Source organism: Mastigoproctus giganteus, chromosome 7 (assembly GCF_048544385.1).
Source record: "Mastigoproctus giganteus isolate SK-2022 chromosome 7, ASM4854438v1, whole genome shotgun sequence".
Lineage (NCBI taxonomy): Eukaryota > Metazoa > Arthropoda > Arachnida > Uropygi > Thelyphonidae > Mastigoproctus > Mastigoproctus giganteus.
In genome coordinates, this window is record NC_143581.1 from 192,569,076 (window position 1) to 192,594,220 (window position 25,145).

The window sequence follows — 25,145 nt, forward strand, 5'->3', positions numbered from 1 at the left end:
GTTTAAATTTAATTTCTTAAGCAGTGGTATGAGCTTTTTGGTTATTTATATTCAGTAAGGTTGGTATGTATTTGTACATGGTACTGGATTGCCATCCGTTCTTTACAGTTTCTATATAAAAGGCTTTACAGATAAACAAATAGTTAAAAGCTGCTTTGTCTATCAGCATTATGACAAAGTTATAATACATTATTTAAGTTGCTTATAAATTAATGTTATATTGTTTATCTTTCCTAGACTGCAAGTGACCATATTTGTTATAAATTATGTTAAACAGTGTGTAGCCAAATATAGTATGCTTTTACTGGAATACTGAGTTTGTAAGATGAATTTATGCAGTGATGCAATAAATCTAAGTATAACCGTTTCTTGAAAACTAATTTACTAATAGGTAGGTTAGGTCAAAATTTAAAACCTAATGATTTCCTTAAGTTAAGGGTATGGTAATATGTTTAAGTTACCTGCTATAACAGTTTGTGATCTGAGTCTATGTACTTGTACATAGAATGTTGATTACAAATACGTAATCTTGTTCATTGCTAATATTATTGACATTAGTAGCTGTAAGTTTGTAACTGCATGCATTTAGACCAAATGGTCTGGAATATTTAAATCTGATGTTAATTTTTATGTTATTGATATTTTATTGATAAATGATTCTGAAAGTTGATTTATTATATATATTTAGATAACCATCATTTTATTTTTAAATTTTAATGCAAGTATTGTATAATCTAGTTGCTGGTTGTAATTTAAAATTTTAATTCTAAATTTACTAATGTCTTGTATGAGATGCTTTGGGTTTTCAGTACACTAAACTTAATGCTGATCAGGATTATTATGTATAGGGTTTATACTGAATGGATCAGTATCCCACAGCTTAAATAAATGTAAGAAGTAAATTTTTTTTTTTTTTTTTTTATTACTGATAGCTTTAGATTTTGTACATTTTCAAATTTATTAATCAGATTTTGTACGTTCTCAAATTTATTAATCTTTCTTTTTTTCGGCTATTTGGAACATATTATAAACACTGTTAGTCATTTTTTATTTGGTTGAACTTATTTAATCCATAGGGACACAAAGCTGTAACATGCTGATTGCTTCTTGCAATAATCTGGTTTTTGTATTGTTAGTTATATTAATCATAGAAATCTCATTAGTTCATCTGACATCCATTTAGGCCTAAGCCTTGAACAGTATTTCTTAGTTGGTATGAAAAGCCTAGTCGTTTCCATGTTAGATTGTTAAAGAATATATGCATACACACAAGGTAATATACAAAAATCCTATCATTCCATACCTAAAATCTTGGTGATTTTTTAAAGGGCCACCCATCCAGATTGAAAGGAAAAACAACAGTAAGGATTTCTGTGATAATCAATATGCAGTATGGTGTTACCAGTATATTAATATTGCCTAAAGGTTATTTGTTTCACCTCTCCCTATATGCATTCAAATCACACTACAAATAATGAAATTGCACAGTTATTTTATAAAATGAGTAACATTGTATATCTTATGGTGTACTGCACATTCAATTTCAATCTGAGTGACTTGAAATTCCATGTGTAATCTCTTGTGTATACTGTATATATATATATGCATACTGATTATCACAGAAATCCTTACCATTGTTTTTCCTTTCAATCTGGATGGGTGGCCCTTTAAAAAGTCACTGATTGTAGGTATGCAATGATAGGATTTTGTATATTACCTCGTGTGTATACATATACTCTTTAACAATCTAACATGGAAGTGACTAGACTTTTCATACCAACTAAGAAATACTGTTCAAGGTTTAGGCCTAAATGGATGTCAGATAAACTAATGAGTCTCGTGGCAGAGAAGAAAAATGCATGGGATGCATATAAATTATCAGGCAACACAGAAGCCTATGGTAGATATAAGCCAGCCTGTAATCAAGTCACAAAGGAAGTTAGGCAAGTGAAAGCAGATTACGAGAAATCTTTGACAAACGATGCAAAGAAAAACAGCAAAGACTTCTTTACTTATAAAACCTCTAGAAGGAAGGAGATGAATCAGATTGATCCACTTGATATTGATGGTTCAACTGTTGATGATCCTGCTCAGATAGCTAACAAACTGAATGAGTATTCTGCATCAATTTTCACATATGAGGACTTCTGTAGGGAAGTGGAGGACAGAAGCTTATTAAACTCTTAACAAGGAGCTAAATTATTTTGTAATAACTGAAAGCAAAGTGGAGGAGAAATTGTTGAAGTTAAACATAAAAGCATGAAATGGATGAGATAACTGGGTGGATGAAATCTACCCAGTTATATTAAAGGAGGCAACAAAGGAAGTAAGCAAATCCCTAGCCATGATTATGAGAGCATCCTTGGCCTCATGAGAGATCCCCACAGACTGGAGATGTGCAAATGTATCTCCAATTCACAAAGGCAGATCAAAGGGTGACAAGTGATTACAGTCATACTAGTTTTAACTTCTGTTATGGGGAAAATAATGGAGTCACTGGTTAAAGAAGCACTGCAGGACCATCTAGACAAGACTGCAGTAATAATTCAGACAGCATAGGTGTGTTAAGGGGAAGTCTTGTCTGACTAATTTGATTGGATACTATGATGTGGTCACAAAGGAACTGGAAAAAAATAACTCTGATATCATATACTTGGATTTCAGGAATGCTTTTGATACTGTTGCACATAGAAGACTACTGTACAAACTGGAGCAGTATGGCATTAAAAGCAAGTTTCCACAATGCATAAAAGGATGGTTGAGTGGGAGAAGACAGTGTGGTAACCAATGGATACTGCTCTTCACGGACTAATGTTATTAATGGAGTCCCCCAGGGTTCGCTGTTGGGCCCATTGTTGTTTTGTATATTTATCAATGATATTGATGAAGGTGTATCAGGCTTAATGTCCAAGTTTGCAGATGATACAAAGGTTGGCAGGATTGTTAATGATAGTATGCTACTGCAACAGGATCTAGAAAACTTGGACAGAAGTGGCAACTGAAGTTTAACAATGACAAATGCAAAGTACTAACTGTGTGGTACTTTTCTCTGGGGGTACTGTGTATTAAAGATTATCTTGGGGAAAAAAAAACAGAACACTTTTTTTGCTTCAATCCATCCCAAATAGCTACATAACATAACCTATTTAGTATACATTTAGGTTAGTGTGTTCATTCCTTTTTTTGTTAATCATTAGTATATAGTCTGGGAAGAGCATGTTAGCAAACACAGGAAAATGCAAATAAGCAGTAAATTATGCAGAGAACTAGACCTTCCAATCACTGCAAGGAAAGCAATGGTAGTAGGAGCTAGGCTTGTCAATCATTAACTCTAGCAGTGATCCATGGTATGGAGTACCGTATTCTAAAGATAAGCTCTAATTAGATATAGAACAAGGTAGCAGTGCTCGTGATATTTACAGAGGCATATCTGAATATCTATACCATGCTCAAAGTCACCAAGGTCATGATCTCAACTTATTTACTCACTAAGAGAGTGGAAAAAGTCCTGGTACAGACATGTGCCTGTCTCCAGTGGAGCAGATGGTTCCATGAATGGTAGGGGTGCCTAACAAATGGGCCACCCACTACAATTCATTTGGAATAAATTTTGGTTAGCATCTGAAAGGATGCCAAAAGTTAAACATGATAAAACTAAACTTTAAAAGTATGAAACTAAATTGTTTAACTATTCTAGATTTAAAAAGCCATATGTTAAACCTAGATTTTAATACAGTATTTATATGCTTAACTTTAGAATGCTTTACAGTATGTTTTTTATACTGGAATTACATATCTTTGGAGAAGAATAAAAAGTGCTGTGATTGCCCATCTATCCATTTCAAGCATTTGTTTTAAAATGCCTTTTTTTTTTTTTTTTAATGTGAACCCCAAAACACGAGAGGTATTAGAACCTATAGTACTTAGTACCGTGCTTGGGTTGGAGGTTGAGAAGACGAAAGAAGATATTTGTTGACATTGGACTTGAACTTCTGTAGATTGTAATTTTCAGGAAATATGTATGAAGGAAGGTTGTTCCAGAAAACGGCAGTTGAATGAATAAATGAGGAAGATGAAAAGTTGGTTCTGTGGGTTTGAAGTTGAACAGTAAATGGATGTTGGCTGGTGGCGGCACGTGTTCGGACTGTTTTGAAAGAGAGAGCGGGAATTATAGAAGCCAATTCAGAAGAACAGTGCCCATGGAAATATCTGTAGAAGAGGCATGCAGCAGAAACAGTACGTCTATGAGAAAGCGAGTGGAGAGACTCTGTTAAAGATGAATCATTAATTAACCTAACTGCCCTCTTCTGAATGGAATCAAGAAGCCTGAGAGAGGTTTTGGGGGCACCACCCCAAATGTGGGAACAATATTCCATGGCAGGGCAGATTTGCGATTTATACAGAGTGAGCAGCTGTTTGGAAGAAAAGTAACGCCGAGAGCGAAAGAGAAAACCAAGTTTTTTAGATGCAGAGGAAGCAATATTTGTAATGTGCTTGTGCCAAGAGAGATTAGAAGTCAGGGTAATTCCCAAAAGAGATATATCATTTTGCCTAGAAATTGGAGTGTCACTAAAGATAAGCATAGGAGCAGAAGAATCCTTTTTGTGAGATATAAGACAAGACTGAGTTTTGGAAGGGTTGAAATCAACTAAGTTGTCTTTGCCCCACTGGAGAATTACCTGAAGATCGGCATTTAAGGAATTGGTAGCAGATTTTCGAGAAGTTGAAGCTGATTGAGCAGGGCAAGGTTTCTCAAAATGGAAAGTTGAATGCAATGTGCTATCATCGGCAAAACTATGGATAGGATTTCCAGTCAATGGAAGAAGGTCATTGATATACAAGAGGAAAAGAGTGGGGGAAAGAACTGAACCTTGGGGGACACCGGCATTAGTGGAGAAGTTAGAAGACAGAGAGCCATCTACCATCACCCTCAGTGAGCGATCAGAGAGAAAACTGGATAACCAATTATTAAAAACAGTTGGCAAACCATAAGATGGAAGTTTGTTTAGAAGACCTTTATGCCAAACACGATCGAAAGCCTTTGAGATGTCAAGAGCAACTACTTGTGTTTCACCGAACCTTTCCATTGAAGTAGTCCATAAATGGGTAACATAAGCCAGAATATCACCAGTGGATCGACACCGCCGGAAACCATACTGGCAATCGTTGATCAGACGGAAGGTTTCTAGGTAGTTTAAGAGATGGCGGTTAATTGATTTCTCCATTACTTTAGAAAGAGTAGAAGTAATTGCAATGGGACGATAATTGGATGGGAGGGATTTGTCACCCTTTTTAGGAACTGGCTGGATATGAGCAAATTTCCAAGCAGAAGGGAAAACACCTTTGGAATAAGAAAGTGTAAAAAGGCGGCAAAGAATAGGAGTAAGTTCAGGAGCACAGATTTTGAGAACAAGTGGAGAAATACCATCAGGACCTGGAGCTTTCTTAGCATCAAGATTCATCAAAATCCTTCTGATATCCTTTTGACGGAAGACCACAGGAGGCATTGAATGGACCGTGATGGGAATGGTGGGAGGTGTTTTACCAAGTTCATTAATACATGAGCTGGAAGAAAAATGGGATGCTAGCAGGTCAGCTTTATCCTTGGCTGAAGTGACAACAGAACCATCTGGTTTGGACAGAGGTGGAAGCAGAGATGGGCAAAAGTTGCGGCCAATAGCTTTGGCAAGAGACCAGAATGCTCGGCTACCATTAGGGCAAGAAGCAAGTTTTCTACTCTTAGCCTGTTCAAACTCATAGTTTGGACTGATTAATAACTGCTTTACAATTGTTGCGAGCTTTGGTGTAGGCAGAAAATGAAACTGAAGAATTAGAAACAAGCCAATTACGATATGCAACATTCTTCTCTTGAACAGCCTTAGCACATTTATTGGAAAACCAAGGTTTAGATAAAGGACGAGATTTTAAAGTGGAGTGTGGGATAAAGGATTCCATTCCTGCAAGAATAATTTCACTGACACGATCTGAGCAAACGTTGACATCAGTTTTGAAACAGTAATCCGACCAAGGAAAAGAAGAAAAGAAGTCTCGCAGGTCATCCCATTTTGCATTCTTGTAATGCCAAACAACACGAGGTTGGGAATAGCCATGAGATAAAGGTTCCATTGGAGAAGAGACAATCACCAAGTTGTGGTGAAGTGCCTAAAGGACCTCTCACTTCGACCGTGTACTTAGAAGGGTTGTTTGTGAGAAAGATCAAGCGTATTGGCTGTATGATTCGGATTGTCCGGTATTCTTGTAGGTAAATGAACAATCTGTGCTAGGTCATTAGTAATTGCAAAAGCCTCAGCATCTCGACCTGCTGGGTCGGTGTGACTAGAAAACGGAAGCCAGCTGGAGTTGTGAACATTAAAATCACCAAGGAAAATTACCTCACTGTTAGGAAAGTTGGACTGGAGAAAGTCAAGTTGCAACGAGAGGAAGTCAAAGAGCTCCAAGTGATTAGTGGAGTTTGGGGAACGGTAGAAACAACAGATGAATTTGACACAATGAGGTAGAGAGATTTTAAGCCAGAGAAGATCAAAGAGAGGAGATTCCAAATTGCCAAGTCTCTGACAGGGAATATCAGAACGGACATATGCACAAGTACCACCTTTGAGGCGAAAGGAATCATACAGCGAATAATTTGGGCATCTGAGATGAGCAGTAGTTGAATCAACCGATAACTGAGATTCTGTCAGAAAAAGTACATGGGGTTTGGCAGACTGCAAGTGGAAATGGACATCATTGAGATTAGAATTGAGACCACGCCTGCATCTATTATTTGAATACACTATTTGTATTCAAAAACAAATACAAAATTCAAGCTTCATGAGTAAAGTACTTGGGTTAAGCAAAAATTGCCTCTTACTGCAGAACTTTTATGGGAATAGAAATAAATCAAAAAGGAAAATAATGTACTTATAGATAAAAAATATTTGATATATAACTTTTCTACAAATACTTCACCTAAATCTACATTCTATTTAGTGATGGCAAGTTTTTGCATATTGTTCAAGTAAGATTCTTTCTGCTGTGAGGCCAACTATCTCTTTGCAGACTAACTTCTTTGTCCAAGCCATATCTATTCCTCAGAAATGTTATTATTCAAGCTGAAGGGATGGGGGGGGGGAGTTGACCCAAGCCAAATTTGGGCTTTAAGGATTCTGGTTGTTGTTATTTGGTTTTTAGGAGCATTAGCAACTAAGGCCATATTGCTCCGGGATATGCGGTGGTCATTTCCTGACCTTTCCACATCCTCCGTATTTGGTGGTGACGGGCTCGAACCCCGGTCTAATCAAGAAACATGTGCTACGCACTGCTGCTCCTTCCCACCTGGCTACGGGGGCACCAAGGATTCTGGTACAACCTCCAATCCTAGTAACAAAATTCTTCCCAATGTTGAATGGCTTCAGTGAAGTCACCCACTATTGTGTTGAAAAAAACTGCTGTATTACCCATTTGATTTTTTGTTTTTTAATTGTCTAATGTCCAACTGTGCTGGACCAAACTGATTGTGGTATTTTCCCCCAAAAATTCAGTGCAGATAAAGCCCTTTCCAAAGTAATAGTCAATATTGCTTTGGAAAGGATGTTTCCAAATGTTTTAAAATTAAATTCCTTGGACTGTTTCTCTTGTTTTCCAGATCATAGTGATGAATCTAGGATTAATCTCAGTCATAGTAATATTTAAAAATGGCAGTCAGAAACTTAATAACTGACTTTTTTGAACTGCATTTTATATACAAGTTGTGATCTGCTACTAATTCCTTACACAGCTTTCTGAGAAACAGAGCTCTTATCATTACAAATAATAGTGAGCTTTCCTCTGATACATTGTTAACGGGCAGTTCCTCATGAATAAACTTTTTGGCTCCTTACAAACTTTATTAAAGATATGGTACAATCAAGAAGGCTAATGTAAGACCAACTTACACTAATGATCTGAAGATCTATAGACCCATTTTCTCTATCAATAATGACTGTTATTCTTTGAATCGAGCTATGCTGGCAATTGAGAATTGGTTAAAATGGAAGGGTATATCCCTTAATCCTGCTATCAAGTGTACATTAATATCCTTCTACAATCCTTGCAAAATAAATAAACCAGCTTACAACTAGAAGACAGAATCTGGCTCTATTCCCAGGAAAAATTTGGCCAGAGCTCTGGAAGTTGAATTTCACAACTTTGGCAGTCACAAATTTCATATAATTAAAATCCAGAATCCAGCAATAAAACAACAAGGTCATTAAAATGAATAGGTCAAAGCCTTACAAACCTAGATCAGTTAAAGAATCCAAAATGATAATACTGCTAATTTTGGAACTGTCTTTGTCCTCCCACCAACAGTTACAACATTACCACTGTAGTAATAGTAGTAGTGCCATGTGATTCAAGAAAGCAAGTGTATGAGCTTATGCAGCATTAGCCAAAAAAAAAAAATTTTTTTACAAAACAATCCCCTCTAAATATTTGTCCAGTTCCTCCTTAAATTTATTTAACATATCAACTTCCACAATGACAGATGAAAGTTTGTTCCAGCAATTAACCACCCGCTGGCTAAAGGCAAATTTCCGCACATCTATTCAACATCTGTCCTTCCTCAATTTGAATTTATGCCGCCTTAGGTTCATAATCTGAACAAGTGGAAGAATCCCATCAGAATTCAGCGTGCTCAACCCATTCAAGGCCTTATACACCTCAATCAGATCACGTCGCAGATGCCTAGTCTCCAGCTGCTGCAATTTGCAGAACTTAAGCCTCTCCTGGTAAGAGGATCGCTTCATTCCCCTCACCAATCTTGTTGCCCTTCTCTGTACACGCTAAAGCAAATCCCCCCTTCCTAAAATGAGGCCTCCAGACCTGCATGCAGTACTCAAGGCGTGGCCTGACCATTGCCTTATACAGAGGGACAATCACCTTTTCCCTGCTAACAAAATTTCTGTATGTCATTGACAACACTACATGACCTGTCCTGGCAGCCTGTCTGCATTGCTCAGAAAACTACATATCTGACTGCACAATTACTCCCAGGTCTTTTTCATTTTCTATCTCCTTAAGTGTAGTACCACACAGTTGGTATGTTTCTCTGGGGTTACTTCTACCAATATGCAGTACTTTGCATTTGTCAATGTTAAACTTCAGTTGCCACTTCTCAGCCCATCTGCCCAAATTTTCTAGATCCTGTTAGAGTAACACGCTGCCATTACTGTCATTAACAACCCTGTCAACCTTTGTATCATCTGCAAACTATGATACTAAGCCTGATATGCCTTCATCAATATCATTGATAAATATACAAAACAACCGTGGACCCAACACCGAACCCTGTGGGACTCCACTAATAACATTAGTCCATGAAGAGCAGCACCCACTGATTACCACCCTCTGTCTTCTCCCACTCAACCATCCTTTTATCCATTGTAGCAATTTACCCTTAATACCATTCTGGTCCAATTTGTACAGTAGTCTTCCATGTGCAGCAGTGTCAAAAGCTTTCCTGAAATCCAAGTATATGATATCAAAATTATTTTTTGCATCCAGTTGCTTTGTAACCACATCATAATAATCAATCAAATTTGTCAGACAAGACTTTCCCCTTAACAAACCCATGCTATGTTTGAATTATTGCTGCAGTCTTGTCTAGATGATCCTGCAATGCATCTTTAAACAGTGACTCCATTTTACCCGGAACAGAAGTTAAACTAACTGGTCTGTAATTATTCGTGTCACCCTTCAATCCTCCTATGTGAATTGGGGACACATTTGCACATCTCCGGTCCATGGGGACCTCCCGAGTCCAAGGATGCTTTCATAATTATGGCTAAGGGTTTGCTTACTTCCTTTGCCGCCTCCTTTAATATAACTGGATAGATCCCATCCACCCCAGGTGCCTTTTTCTTATGTTTAACTTCAACAATTTCTCCTCCACTTTGTTCTCAGTTATTACAAAATCATTAAGGACCCTGTTACAATTTGATAACCTTGTGGCATTTTCAAACCTTAATAACTCCTCATGTGTGAACGTAGATGCAAAATACTCATTGAGTTTGTTTGCTATCTGAGCAGGATCATCAACAGTCGAACCACCAACATCAAGTGGACCAATCAGATTCATCCCCTTCCTTTTAGAGTTTATATAAGTAAAGAAATCCTTGATGTTTTTCTTAGCATCCTTTGCCAAAGATTTCTCGTAATCTGCCCAACCTCCTTTGTGACTTGATTACAGATCAAGTTATATATATCATAAGCTTCTGAGTCGCCTGATAATTTATATGGATCCCATGCATTTTTCTTCTCTGTCACGAGTCTCATTAGTTCATTTGACAACTATTTAGGCCTAAACCTTGAACAATATTTCTTAATAGGTATGAAACGTTTAGTAGCTTCCACTATTAATTCCTTGAATGCTTCCCACTTAGAATTTGCTGCTGGTAACATCGTCAGTTGGTCCCACTGTACAGAATTTAAAAACTGTCTGAGACCACTATAGTCAACTTTACGGAAGCAAAAACTCCTTCCTTTACCCCTGATGGTAATTATATCTAAGTAAATCCCACATCAGTACACTGTGATCACTGCCACCTAACGGTTACTTTATCTGCACATTCTTAATACACAAATGATCACTGCTGATAACCAGATCAAAAGTATTACCCTCGCTGATTGCCTCTCGAACATGCTGCTGCAGAAAACAATCATCCAATAAATCCACAAAAGTCTTACTAGTGTGCAAGTGACCAACCCATAAGTTCTGGTCTATATCTGGGAAGTTAAAATCCCCCATTATAAGACATTCTGATTTACTAGCCCACAATTTCTCCGTACAATTGTTCATTGTACTCATTCGAGTCATTAGGCCTATAACACACTCCTACTCTTATTTTTGCTTTTGCAATGCTTATGTCACACCAAACTGACTCAACAGTGCACTGTTCATCTATATCAACTGGATGCAGTTCTTTTGATTTTATATTTTTCTTAATTAACAGCATAACACCTCCTCCCTTTCTACACTGTATCCTTTCTTTACACACTACTCCCCAAATTCCAGTTCTGCATTCCTTATATCTGTGTGACACCACGTCTCTGCTATCCCAACAATATCCGCCTTTGATGTCTTGACCAACACTTCAAATTCATTTACTATACTTCTAGCATTGGTATACATGTACCTATTCTTAATATTAGTTACCCTAAAACATCCCATATACACACCTGTTTCGTGATGACTGCCATTAGTCCCTGAAACCCCCAACACCCCTCACCGCTGCTTATTCTAATAGAAGTAGTGCAAGAATCACCTTCACCTCTACCTGCAGCTACTTTTAACCTTTTAGTCTAGTGCAACCTTTGTAGTCATTAAACTTATGTACAAAATACAAAAGATAATATACATACACATAAATATAAATAAATATACAGCACACTTTAGGTTAGAAGCCTTGTGATTTACACTGGCAGGAGGTAACGGGCAAGTACCAAATTTTTAGATTATTCACCAGTTTGGACTCCACAAATCCTATATCTTCTTGATTAAACAACAACACAGCTTTACTAGATTCATGTCTCAAGACAAAACTGGAATAGAATCAAATAAGGAAAGATGTGTGATGTTTAACTAAGGTATATATTTAAGCACAGAAAGATTCTAGACTAAAGATGCTATTTAAAATACTAAATTCAAAATTAGATTGTTCTATCACAAATATATACAAATTAGTTGCTCGAAGTTCACCTGGAATAAATAAATCCATTTGTTTGAAAAATACAAATCCAGGAATAATCCCTCTATTCTTTAATCAGGTAATCACATAATTTTTATATAGTTTTTTTTTGATAACCTTAATGTTAACTGAAAAAAAAACAGGTTTCTTTTTAAGTAATAATTAATTTTCTGCTTATCTTGTTTTAAAATGCTTCTCTTATTTCTTGAATTTTAATATTTACGCCACTCCCTCTCCAAAGTTTAGTATTATAAGTAAAATATAACTTTTTTTCCTATTAAAAAAATTATATTAATGTAGTTTTGAAGAGTTCATTGTAATTTTTTTACTGTGAATTGTAAAGTTGTAAATTTACTACCTTTCACCTTTTTCTTATGAATTAATTTTTTTTAAATATTAATATCAACTACAAAACTTAAAAATTAAATTCTAAAGTAGGGCTGATTGATTAATAAAATGTTTATTAAATTTACTGTTTTAAAAAATACATAGTGGATGGAAGATTAATAAAATAACAGAGCTTCCTTCTTTCAATTTTTTTTTGTAAACACTAGTATCAAAGATTAATACTTACACATTATCTAAATTTTTATTCATTAGGAGATATCTGTATTGTTACTGTTAACTGCTTATAAACATATACTCGCTGTGCTGTGACAAACAAAGCAAAATAACATTAATAATACATATGATTCAAAAACATACATTACTTTGTATTGCGATTTTTAAATCCCATAATAACAATCATTTTCCTAATGGAGTTTGAGAGTGGTTATGTACACAGCCAATTTACAGAAACACACTGTTAGACCTGGATAGTTATGGCAGTGATTAAAAGCTATCAATCAGTTTTGTTTAAAAGAGAAGAGAACCTCAAGTTTGCTTCAATTACAATAGCTCTGCAATGGCCAAGTGCTTCAAAAAAATTTTCTATATATATAGACAGAACGTGAATATACAATTCTATTTTGTCAGCAGGCAGATGTACATTACTTGTGGAAGATGATTTCAATGAAGTTGAGAGCTATAGATGGTAGCTCTTCCTATGACATTAGTTCACACAATAGTTACTATCTGCAACTCTTCTCATGTATTACAATCATACAGGTCTGCCAATCTGTGTGTTTAGCTGACCTGCAAACTGTGCATGTTGAAAAATCCATAATAACTCATAAGGAAAACTATAACCTTCCATCTCAAATTGTCTAACAAAAGTCTCAACTGAAGAGGTCTTTAAAAAAATTGCTCCTGCCTCAAGATTCTGAGACCAGAGTAATTTTAAGAAATCAAAAGATATAGTGTAGACAATCCTCCATTATACATGTTACAACCTGATACCATGACAAAAGTTACACCCCCATATGCAATGTTAGCAGATGTATTTTGCAACAATTCATATGAAGAAGGATACAGCTTAAATTTTGAATTAAATATTTATCTGAAAAATTCAAAACCAAGTGGAGTGCCTATAGAGCTGAAGAGAGCACGTGTTTTATTTAAGCCATCATAGTATAAGTGGTCAGTCCATTTTCTGCTGATGTACAGTTATAGAATATATTTCTAAATTTGACGCAAATATACCACAGATCACCCAAAAAAAAAAAAAAAAAACAGCTGTGTGATTACTGTGTAAATCAGTACAGCTGTGTGATTACTGTAAATTAGTATAGCTACCAAGCGTCAAAAGTATGGTTACGATAAACAGAACCGGATTCACACGTAAGTTAAACAAGCTACAGCTTAGGGTTTCGCGCCATCTTAAAAAAAAAAAAAAAAAAAACTTTTTTTTTTTTAATATAGTCACAGGTGAACTGTAAGAGAGAAAGGCCTCATACATGTTACAGCTTGAGGGCCAAAACAAGGTTAAATCCGGCCCTGATGATAAAGTGCACTTCTGTACTACCTGTAATGTAAAATTATCTTATGGACAATACACAATTTGCTTTAAAATTTACCATTATACTTTCCAAAGGTTTGCAATTAAAGGTTTCTGTTTTTCTTAAGTATAACCCCAAAACGTATGAAGATTAGTTTCTTAATTTCAATTTTAAATGCAACAGCAAAACTTGCATTTTATCGCACGCAAGAGCTTCTGTCAAATGATAAGGAAATATACCGAATAGACAAGTAATCTAAAGTAAGTTGAAGAAAATTTTACATAACTCTAAATTAAAAATTTATTGAAAATCGTTAAAGGTCAATCACTTCGCTCGCCGTATAAAATTATAGAGAATAATTTCTGCTACCAGGAAATGAGACGTGTCAACATGTACTGCTATACACCTAATAACAGTATAGACATGTTTTACCTATAACCAACATTTATTCATATAATCCGAATTTCCATTCAATTAAAATCTAAATTTGCTACTTACCTTTTCACACAAAGTTTTTACTTGGTTCTCTGTTAACTGTTTACACTCATTAAGCTGTTCAATCCACGCATCGAGTTCTTTCAAAGATGCTTTATCTTCCATTGCTAACTATAAACACTAAACAAGTTTTACTTAAAAAATTGTTAGTCTCCGTATCTCAGCCTAGTATTACAAAATGATTTGTGAATCATTTAGTGAGTAATATTCAAAATAAATAGGAATGAACAAATACACTCATCACCAAATTTACAATACACTAGCCAAAATGGCTGACCCCCTTGCTTTAGAACAGCTTAATCAAAACTCCGCAGCCTATGACGTCATCATAGAAAACCCATTGGTACTTACTGTTTTGTCCTGATATTACCACGTATGGTATTCAAAAAAAAAAAAAAAAAATTATTATCTGTAAACGGTAATTGCAAAATATTATATGCTAGTTATTTCGTTTTAAAAATTGCACTGCTTGATGATTTTCGACTATTTTCTGTGTCTCGCAAAGGCAAGGAATAATTGATCTTTACTTTAATAATTAGAATCAATAATTAGAATTACAAAACAGCAGGAGGAAGCCAGTTTTAGTTATTCAATAATTAGAATTACATAAATAAAATTAATACAAGCAGTTAATTAATCAGATCCAGTTCTAAACGGACTTCGTTGCCGTATTATTATAATTTTGCATTGAGTGAAAAGGCGCAAGAAAGTAAACAGAATCTAATTTCAATTCAGGAAATATACCAGTAGGAAAAGAATATTGCAAACAAATAACGCACAAAAGGTTTTGTACGATTGGGTAAAATTTGCCTCTATAAATTACAATGAACAAGAAAAAATAGACTCTTTAAACAGAAATAACTGATTCCAGAAAACTTCAATATGCTGAATTTCAATCGGATTTGAAAGTTTTGTATCGTGTAACATTTTCAAAGAAAATGAAATGAAATATTTATATCAAAATGCAATTTTATAGTGATTATAATAGGGAAAAAAATTAAATATTTTTTTCAGTGTTCATTTTTCCTTTTAGAACTGATGTATACACCGATGAGCCAAAACATTATGACCACCTACCTAATATGATATGATATTGGTCGGGGGTTTCCCTTCCTCGGACTACTTTCGGTAGGTACTGACCATGGCTGACCGTGAGCATCCCACCTTCTCCGCGGTTTCCGATATGCTCTGACCCAGTCGTCTGGCCATTACAATTTTGCCTTTGTCAAATTGGCTTAACTCTGCTGCCTTGGCCATCTGAAGAACAAGAGTAACACTGATTACCGGAGCTCAGTATCAGGTGTTTTTTATACCGTGTCCAGACCCGCGCAAGCGCCGTAGTTCGCCTGCAGTTGCTTCGATTTGCATAACGACTAGCTGGACATAATGTTTTGGCTCATAGGTGTACAGCGTCAGTAATCAACAATTAACAACATCCAGCTGGCAAGCATATTTGCATTCAACCTTCCCTTGGAAATACTTCGCCATCGGTTTTCCTTTTGGGCTTCCCCTGCTCTCATGGCCGTGATGAAACTGCACCGTAGGATGACATACCCCCACTGAAATTTAATTTTAAATATTATTTATGAAACTAGTGAGAACACTCTCTCTAGATGTCCTGTCCAACAATATGAGATATGAAGGATTTTCTCTGACATTGAATTACTCTCATTAAACCCTCTGAAAAATGCCTGGTTCGAAACTGTCAAAACGAAATTCCAAGAGATAAATCAATCAGTCTTGGATAAGAACTGCATGAGTCACCAGCCATAAATTAAGATTTTTAACCAATAAACAGGTAAATTGATCACAAAACATCTCTGCCTGCTACTTATAGACATAATAACATTCTGGAGCAAAAAGAAAGATTTTGTTAAAAATACCTGAACATCAAATAAAAAACATTTCATATTTTGTGTTGTAACGTAGAATGTCTAGAATATTTTATAGTAAGTCATCGCGTGTAGCAAAACTAGTATAACTGCTAGCTGCATGTCATGAAGAATTTTTATAGGCATTACTAAAAATGTGGCGGGGTTAATTCGTATCAGGCAAGAATGGCATGGCATGGCGTTTTATTCCCAGAAACTCGGGTTTTTCGTTCAAAAAAACAAAAAAAATCAATTAGAGAACACATGCAATTTATGGACATTAGTAAAGGCACATAATGCAAGAAAGAAAACTTATATAGCCTAAGCCAAAAAAAAACAAAAAAAAAACCTTTTTTCACCCACCTACTCGGTCCAAATGTTTACAAGTTTTGCCTTAAATCTACTCGAACCATTCAAGGTGTATAAAGCCTTGAACGGTTTAAGTATGCTCAACGTCGATGGGATTCTTCCTCTTGCTCAGACTAATCACCTGAGAGAGCATAAACTCAAATTGAGGAAACACAGATGTAGGATAGATGTGCGGAAATTTGCCTCTAGCCAGCGAGTAGTTGGTTGGTGGAACAGACTTCCATCTCTTGTGGAAGTTGATAGCCTAAATAAATTTAAGGCTCAGCTAGACAGGTATTTCGAACAAACGGAGGGGTGAAGGGAAGTTTTTATTTTTTTCTGACTGATGCTGCATAAGCTTGCTTTCTTGCATAATATGCCACTACTAATGCTAATGTTAATATAATGCAAGAAAGCAAGCTTTACATTTGTCAACGTTAAACTTCATTTGCCACTCTCGGCCCATCTGCTCAACCTTTCCAGATCCTGTTGCAGGAGCATAGAGTCAGTAGTTTCCTTGGCAACCCCGCCAACCTTTGTATCTGCTGCAAATTTGGACATTAAGCTTGATATACCACCATCAATATTATTTATAAACACAGAAAACAATAATGGACCCAACACTGAACCTGAGGGACTCCACTAATAACATTAGTCCACGATGAGCAGTGTCCATTGATTACCACTCTCTGTCTTCTCCCCCTCAACCATCCCCTTTATCCATAACAGCAATTTGCCTCCAATGCCACACTGCTCTAAATTTGTGTAGCAGTCTTCCATGTGCAACAGTATCAAAAGCCTTCCTAAGATCCAAGTATATAATATCAAAGTTATTCCCTGCATCCAGTTCTTTTGTGACTGCATCATAGTATCCAATCAAATTGGTCAGGCAAGACTTCCCCTTAACAAAACCATGCTGTGTATGAGCTATAACTGAAGTCGTGTCTAGATGATCCTGCAGTGCTTCTTTAACCAGTGCCTCCATTAATTTTCTTGGAACAGAAGTTAAACTCACAGGTCTCTAATTAATTGTGTCAGCCTTTGATCCTCCTTTGTGAATTGGGGTCACATTTACACATCTCCAGTCTATGGGTACCTCCCCTGAGTCCAAGGAAGCGCTCATACTTATGGCTAAGCTTTTGATTACTTCCTTTGCTGCCCTCCTTTAATATAACTGGATAAATCCCATCCACACCAAGTGCTTTTCTTGTGTTTATATTCAACAATTTCTCCTCCAATTTACTCTCAGTTATCACAAGATTATCTAGCTTACTGCCAGAGTTGAATACACCTCTGGCATTCCCCTCGCTGAATAACTCCTCATGTGTGAATGTCGATGCAAAATATTCATTTTGTTTGTTAGCTACCTCAGCAGGATCATCAACAGTTGAACCATCAATATCAAGTGGACCAATCTGATACATCCCCTTCTTTCTAGAATTTACATAAGTAAAGAACTCTTTGCTGTTTTTCCTTGCATCCTTTGCTAAAGATTTCTCATAATCTGCCTTTGCCTGCCTAACCTCCTTTGTGACCTGGTTACAGATCATTTATATCTATCATAGTCTTCTGTGTCACGTGTTAGTTTTTATGTATCCAATGCATTTATCTTCTCTGCCATGTGTCTCATTAGTTCATCTGACATCCATTTAGGCCTAAACCTTGAACAATATTTCTTAGTTGGTATATAAAGCCTAGTGCTTCCAAGATAAGTTCTTTGAATGCTTCCCATTTTAAATTTGCTGTTGATAAAATCATCAGCTGGTCTCACTGTATAGAATTTAAATACTGTCTCAGACCATCGTAGTCGCCTTTACGAAAGCAATAACCCTTCCCTTTACCCCCGATAGTAGTTACCTCTTTGAGTAAATCCTACTTCAGCACACTGTGATCATTGCCACCCTAGTGGTTCCTTTATCTTCAGATTCTTAATGCATGAAGAATCACTACTGATAATCAAATCAAGAGTATTACTCCCTCTAGTTGCATCCCGAACATGCTGATGTAGAAAACAATCATCCAATAAATCCACAAAAGCCTTGCTAGTGTGCGAGTGACCAGACCACAAATTCCAGTCAATATCTGGGATATTAAAATCCCCCATTATAAGACTCTCTGATTTACTGGCCCACTCAATTTCCCTGTACAGTTTCTTGTTATACTCATCAGAGTCATTAGGCCTATAGCACACTCCTACTCCAAATTTTGATCTCCCGATGCTTATATCACACCAAACTGACTCGATACTGCACTTTCCAGCAATGTCGACTGGCTTCACTTCCTTGGATTTTATGTGTTTCTTAACTAATAGCATAACCACTCCTCCCTTCCTAAGGAGCAATGACTTTTACTGATCTGTCGCACAGGTTACTGCTGATGCAAGTGTATAGATTACTTGTGAGTTTGGCCTCACGGAGCCTGCTGAGGACATTTGGCCGCCAGAGGGTGTCAAACGTCCCGGCAAAGTCAACCGCGAAGACAAGGAAGTATTTGGGGTCTATTTATGTTGCAGCGTTGATGATGCTGCGTAGGTCTCGGTGGTGGAGTATCCTTTTCGAAATCCAAATTGTTTGGGGGACTCTAGGCCTGCATGTGTGTAGTGCTTCTCTATCCTGTTTCGTCGGGGATTTTCAAGAAGCTTGCTGAGAACTGTCAGGAGCGCTATCGGGCGATAAGGCTCTGGGAGGTACTGCCTCTTCGTGGGATTCTTCATGATTAGCCGGAGCGTTGCCATCCTCCAACCACGAGGAAAGTAGCCTTGTTTTAGCCATTTCTTGTATAGTTTCAATATTTCCTCCGGGACTGTGTCCACTGCTTTCTTGATGATCTCTGACTCTACGCGATCTTCCCCTGGGGACGTTTCGTTTCTCAGCTTGGGCGCCGTGATCTGCAGCTCAACCTTGGTGAAAGGTTCCTCAATTTGCTGGGTTGTGTGTGTACTTTTCTGTTGGCAAAGCAGTACTTGTTCTGGTGTGGTGGGATCGATGTGCGCCGGGAACATAGCATCCAAAATATTATTATTATTATTATTATTATTAATAGCCATATGCTGCAAGGAAGCCTGAGGCTTATGCTGCACCAGGAAAAAAAAAATTCCCAAGTTGCCTTGAGAGAGAGAGAGAGAGAGAGAGAGAGAGAGAGAGAGAGAGAGAGAGAGAGAGAGAGAGAGTCAAAAGTTGAAGGGAATCACCAAGAAAGAGAAGGATGATGATATCCAGCTCAGGACCCTGGGTTTGCCAAGCCCATACTCACCAAATGTGAGCCTTTTCGTGCCACGTCTTTGTGACCCCTTGCGGTTTCCTCGTTGCTGGGACTACCTCCCCTCTGGACAGCGTGTTTCTAGTCATCTGATAGACCACCCCCAGGGGTCATCATTTCCTGTCGTAGAAACTAGGTTCTCCCATGTACGCTGTTTTCTTTTTCTGATTTTTGCTGTGCATTGATTCCTTGCACTGCGGTATCGTGCCCCTAGCGCCTCTACTTCTACGATTGGCCAATCACATCTAGCCTGCTGGAATTTATTCCGACAGGTTTTCTGCCTGCCTTAATGGCTGGAGCTCAGGGTATCGCCGCCGGAGATGGTTCCTTTCTTTTGTTGGATTTGTCTGCCGCTTCTGTGATAAGTCTCACCAGTTTCGCTTGGTGTTAGTCTGGGGTTATCTCTTCTGTGATGAATGTATGGGCAACTACCTGTAGGGTTGTTGGAATTTGGGCCAGTCTGCTTTTCCTATGGCGTATTTGTCTGGGAGTTTTGCTTCTGGCTATTGTTTGGTCTAGTTGGATGGTTATTGTTCTGTGGGCCGATGTTCTCCAATTTTCTGTTACAATTGTTGTCTTCCACATTGTGCTGGAGAATGTTGGGAGGTTGTCTGGCTGGTTAAGCATATTATAGCAACTGTTTTTGAGGTATAAGTAAGGTATGTTGAGGGTCAGACAGCTCCGGGGATTTCTCCCATTTCCGCGTATGTTCTATGAATCGAGTGACAGTACCCTATCTATGCCAGAGGTTTAAAAGTAATGATGGGTCATGTAGTATGTAGTTTTCTGTGCCCATTGTTCATCCGGCCTGTTGGCCGCCGGGCCCCTAGTGGAACCCGGCATTTCCGTACCTAGCGACGGGGACGCCGGTCGGGTGTACCAAGAGACTAATTATACTCTGGGGTCCTGCCACTTACTTTCCTGGGATTTCACTGGCTAGGACCTAAAATAAAGTTTGGAAGGATCGCGGTTGATTTCGGTAAAACTGCATTTAGAAAGCGCTGAGTGGGGTTTGACGCTGAAAGAATTATTTCTACACAGCCTAAAAGGTCGGGCAAAATTTAATGTGATTAAATTTGGATATGTGGGGCAGTCGCTGTAGAGAAATTGTTGGGAGGGGAGGGTGAACACTGGGGGATGAAATAGGAAGTAGAGCGGTGGGGAAGGTTATCTCCATTTTCAGTGGGGCATGCCTATGCCCCACCAGAGTGAAAATGCTTATGAGGTACTTTTCCAGACGCTGCCCTTTCCGAACGCCTCTCCGTCCTGGGGTTTCGCTATACCATGCCGGTGAGCGACAGTTTACGTCTCCGCCTACAATTATTTTGGCGTTCGGGAATTCTGTGTGCATGGTCTGTAGGTAGTTAGTAGTTGGAAGGATGTCTTTCCCCGTGTATATTGAGACAGCGCAAAATTCCCCTAGTACGGTGACTATCTAGGCACACGCAGCCCAGGGGAGGCAGTAGTTTGACAATTTGGCCACTGTTTAATCCGTATTTATAATTAGGATGGCTGCTCAGTGGGTTTCAGCATCAGTATGCAGGATCTTGTATTTCGGGGGTATCCCCTGACTTTTTTGCCCTGTGTATATGGCTCTTGCACTAGCATAATGTTGACATTTTCTTCGTTGGCTTTTTTAACAACTGGGCGGCAACCACCCTAGACCTTTTCATGTTGAACTGTGTAAAATGAACTTTTAGTTGGTTATACTGTTTAGGAAGTGCTTTCATAATCGAGTCTTGTTTGTTATACTCCCTTGGCCTTTATGTATACAGGGCACTTGTTGTCACGGATTGAATGGTCTGCTTGGATTTTGTGCGCCTTGCAGTTTGCATATGTTGTTGTTGGATTCTCTCGTAGGTCTTAAATTTGTGTCCTACTTCAGCACAGTGCCCACACGTTGGTTGCGTTTGGGTGCATGTGTCCGAAGCGGCCACACCGGAAGCATTTGGGGACTGTCACGTGTTCGTTGTAGCGATGACTGACCCAGTTTATGAACACTCTGTTGTGTTTGTTTATAGTATTCCAGGCGGTAGGCGAAAGCTCTACCACCCAGTTTGTGGCGCTACCAATTCGAGATTTCGTTTGATACCTCGGATTTATAAGTGACGCTGTATCTACCTCCGGGTGTTCCTGCTGGAGGTTTCTCATATACAGTTCTTCTCGAAGAGATGTTGGCGTGAGGTCTTTGTCCTTGTTGAATATTATTATACTAGGCCCTCGTTTTGGGGGGGGGGGAGTGCGTCCTCCAGGCCGAGGGTTTGCATTCTCAGATTCGCCATTATTTGTTGGGCATCTTCCTGAGTATGCGTTTCAATTATTACCCTGTTTTGCGCGTTTTCGTACTGATTTAATTTTTGTGGTCTCGAAGTCCTCTGCTAGTTTCGTCATTACTGTGGTTTAGACTGCTTTGCTGGAGGTGTGCTCCTCTGTGGAGGTTGGTCTGAGGATGACCAAATTCGGCGTCGGGAGCAGTGCCTTCCGTCCGGGTGCCGGTTGGAATGTCGTCTCTGGTGGTTCCTGGGTTCTGGTCCTCAACGCTTGAGCGTATGTGGGGACGCGCTGTGGAATTTGGTTTGCCCCAGAGTCCAGTCACGAGGTCGTTCTTTCGCATTCGACATGAGCACCTAGGAATACTGTTTCCATTTCATGGAAGATTGGAACTATTTGGTCCCTAAGCCCTGTCGATACTCTGTTTGGGTGGTCCTTGAATAAGTTTTCGAGGGCCATCTTTAGGAAGAGAGACTTTTGGTAGACAGTACCCTCTTGGAGAGCTGGGTTAAGTAGTGGGTCCTGTTGCTTTTCGTCGTTCTGGTTCTTCTCTGAGGTTGTGTTGTGTAATTGGTCTCTCACTTCAGTCTGGGACCGCGTATCACGTTCTTCTGATTTTGGTACTGTTCTTTTGACATTCTTCCGTTTGGTTGAGAGGGCCAACGGGCGGGTGTCCTCGAGGGCATCTGATTGTTCTGCGATTATTTGGATATAGTCGCATTGATTAGGTTGCTGTGTGTCCTTCATTTTGTCTGCTTCCCTGTCTATATCTACACAGTTCGGATTATCGGAGTCGTAAGGATTAGCAGGATTTTGTTGATGGTGTTTACTAGGGCTTAGATTTTGCTGGCGGATGATGTCAGCCACAAGTTCGTGGGCATATTATTTAGCTTTCAGTAAGCTGTTGAAGTTTGGGTTGTACCCCAGTCAAATTGAGGGGGGAGAAACAGCTCTGTACAGAAATACTCTTGGGAGAACGGGGTAACTTTATTTGTGGTTTTCAGGGACGGCGAAGTTTCTGGTAATACTAAAAAGATATTTGGCGAATATCTTTTGAGTATTACCATTATAAGTCTATGGTAATGGGAGGGAAATGTTGTGGTCATTGTTTCTTAAAATGAAAAGCAAGAAGATCGCTGTAAATTTGAGACTAGGTCACAATTTGAAGTTACTAAGCTTGGGTCACCTCATCAGTCAAGTTGCCTATTGTTTAGGTAGGTGGGAGACATCAAAATTCCCGGCACATGGATGGCTGGACCAGTAGGGTAGCCACCCATTTTCGGGCCCAGAGGCAAAGAACATGTTCGGGCCCCTACTTAATTAATTAAAATTGCAAAAACAGGAAACAACCAAAGATGCTGGACCCCTAAAGGGCCCGGGCGACAACTGCCTACATGGTAGCTACGCCACTGGACTGGACCTAGAATATTCCAGCAGAACATCGCCGAAAGCATTACTCAGCCGCCACCAGCTTGTTTTCTTCCCACAGTGCATCCAGGAGCTATCATTTCCCCAGGTAAACGACGCACACGTACCGGCCGTCCGCATGGTGCAACAGAAAACGTGATTCATCAGACCAGACGAACTTCTTCCACTCACTCAAGGTACAGTTTAGATCCGCGCGTGCCCATTGTAGGCGCTGTCGCCAGTGAACCGTGGTTAGCATGGGCAGTTGGAGAGGCCTGCGGCTATGCAACCCTATTTTCAGCAGGATTCGATGTGCTGTGACATATTATTCCCGTCACCAGCATTCCAATTATTGGCCAGTTGCGCAAAAGTCGCCCTGTTGTTGCCACGTACCATCCGGGAGAGCCTTCGGTCACTCGAGCATCGATGAGCGGAGGTCGTCCAACACCTCGCCGGCGGTTCGTGGGTTCCGCTCCTCGTACCGCTTTCGGTAGATACTAACCACGGCTGACTGTGAGCTTCCCACCAGCTGTGCCGTTTCGGTTATGCTCTGACCCAGTCGTCTGGCCATTACAATTTGGCCTTTGTCAAACTCGCTTAAGCCAGCTGCCTTTTTCATTTGAAGAACAAGAGTAACACTGATTAACGGAGCTCAGTATGAACTGTTTTTTATACCATGTCCTGTCCCAAGAGAGAAAGAGAGAGAGAGGGAGTGAGGGAATCACCAAGAAAAAGAAGAATGATGATATCTAGCTTAGGACTCTGCCCATACTCACCAAATGTGACCAAGGTTGAAAACATCCCAGCCAGGTCTATCCCCATCAGTCGAGGAATATTTCAGGGAGATGCCCTCAGCCCATTTCCGTTCCGTCTAGCACTTAAACCGCTATCCAACATGCTCAACAGTAGCAAGCACGAATATAACTTCAAAGAAGGGAGGAAGAACCTGAACACCCTAACCCACCTGATGTTCATGGATGACATCAAGCTCTACGCGGGAACCGACAAGTACCTCCAGCAACTACTCCAGATCACGAAGAATTCAGCAGTGGTATTAGGAAGAAATTTGGTCTAGACAACACCCACGGATTGAACCAGGGAAAATTAGTCAACCGAAACTACCAGCTGCAGACTGGTAAAGAGATCGAAGTCATGGAAGAGGGAGAGGCCTACAAATATTTGGGGATGATGCAGGCTCAGCAGTTACAGCACAAGCAAATTAAGTCTTGCCTGATCGAAAAATACCATCAGAGACTCAGAAGCCTGCTGAAAGAAAAGCTGAACAGAGGGAACGCAGTTAAAATCATAAACACCTATGCAGTACTAATGCTAACATACTCCTTCTGGATCATAGATTGGACTAACACCGAGCTGGAGGATATCATGAGAAAGATAAGGACAATGATTACCAAGAGCCGGCAACACCACCCAAAATCTTCCATGGAGAGACTGAAAATTACCCGGAAAGAAGGAGGAAACGGCCTGATAGACCTCATTAAGAAACAGAAGACACCGATGATTAACCTGAAAGATTACTTCGAGAAACATACAGCAGCACTCCAGCAGGCCACAGGAAGATAGACAAGCGGTATACCCCCACTCTACCTAAGTGAGGAGTCCCCCTCCCAAAAAAAAAGGAGGTATAAACGAAGCTAGAAAGATGGGCAGAGAAGACACTCCATGGCAGACAGTACATTGATCTCCATCAAGATCACATAGATACCCATGCATGGCTCACGAGCGACACGCTCTTCTCCGAGACTGAAGGATTCATGCTCGCCATCCACCAAGACCAGGTAATCAGCATTAGGATCTATAGAAAATTCATTATCAAAGAGTCCGGAGTGCTCAATGACACATGTCAACGATGCCACCTGGCCTCAGAAACGATT

At 39.1% G+C, this 25,145-nt stretch overlaps 1 protein-coding gene across 1 annotated transcript in view; it reads right to left on the reverse strand.

Annotated features, from left to right (window-relative positions):
* Nucleotides 1–14,398, reverse strand: part of mts (protein phosphatase 2 catalytic subunit mts) — an 89,489-nt gene extending 75,091 nt beyond the window's left edge. Inside the window, exon 1 of the mRNA XM_090378029.1 lies at nucleotides 14,102–14,398. Coding sequence (XP_090234155.1) covers nucleotides 14,102–14,203 — 102 coding nt within the window. The 5' untranslated portion in view covers nucleotides 14,204–14,398. The remainder of the gene's footprint in view (nucleotides 1–14,101) is intronic.
* Nucleotides 14,399–25,145: the final 10,747 nt, after the last annotated feature.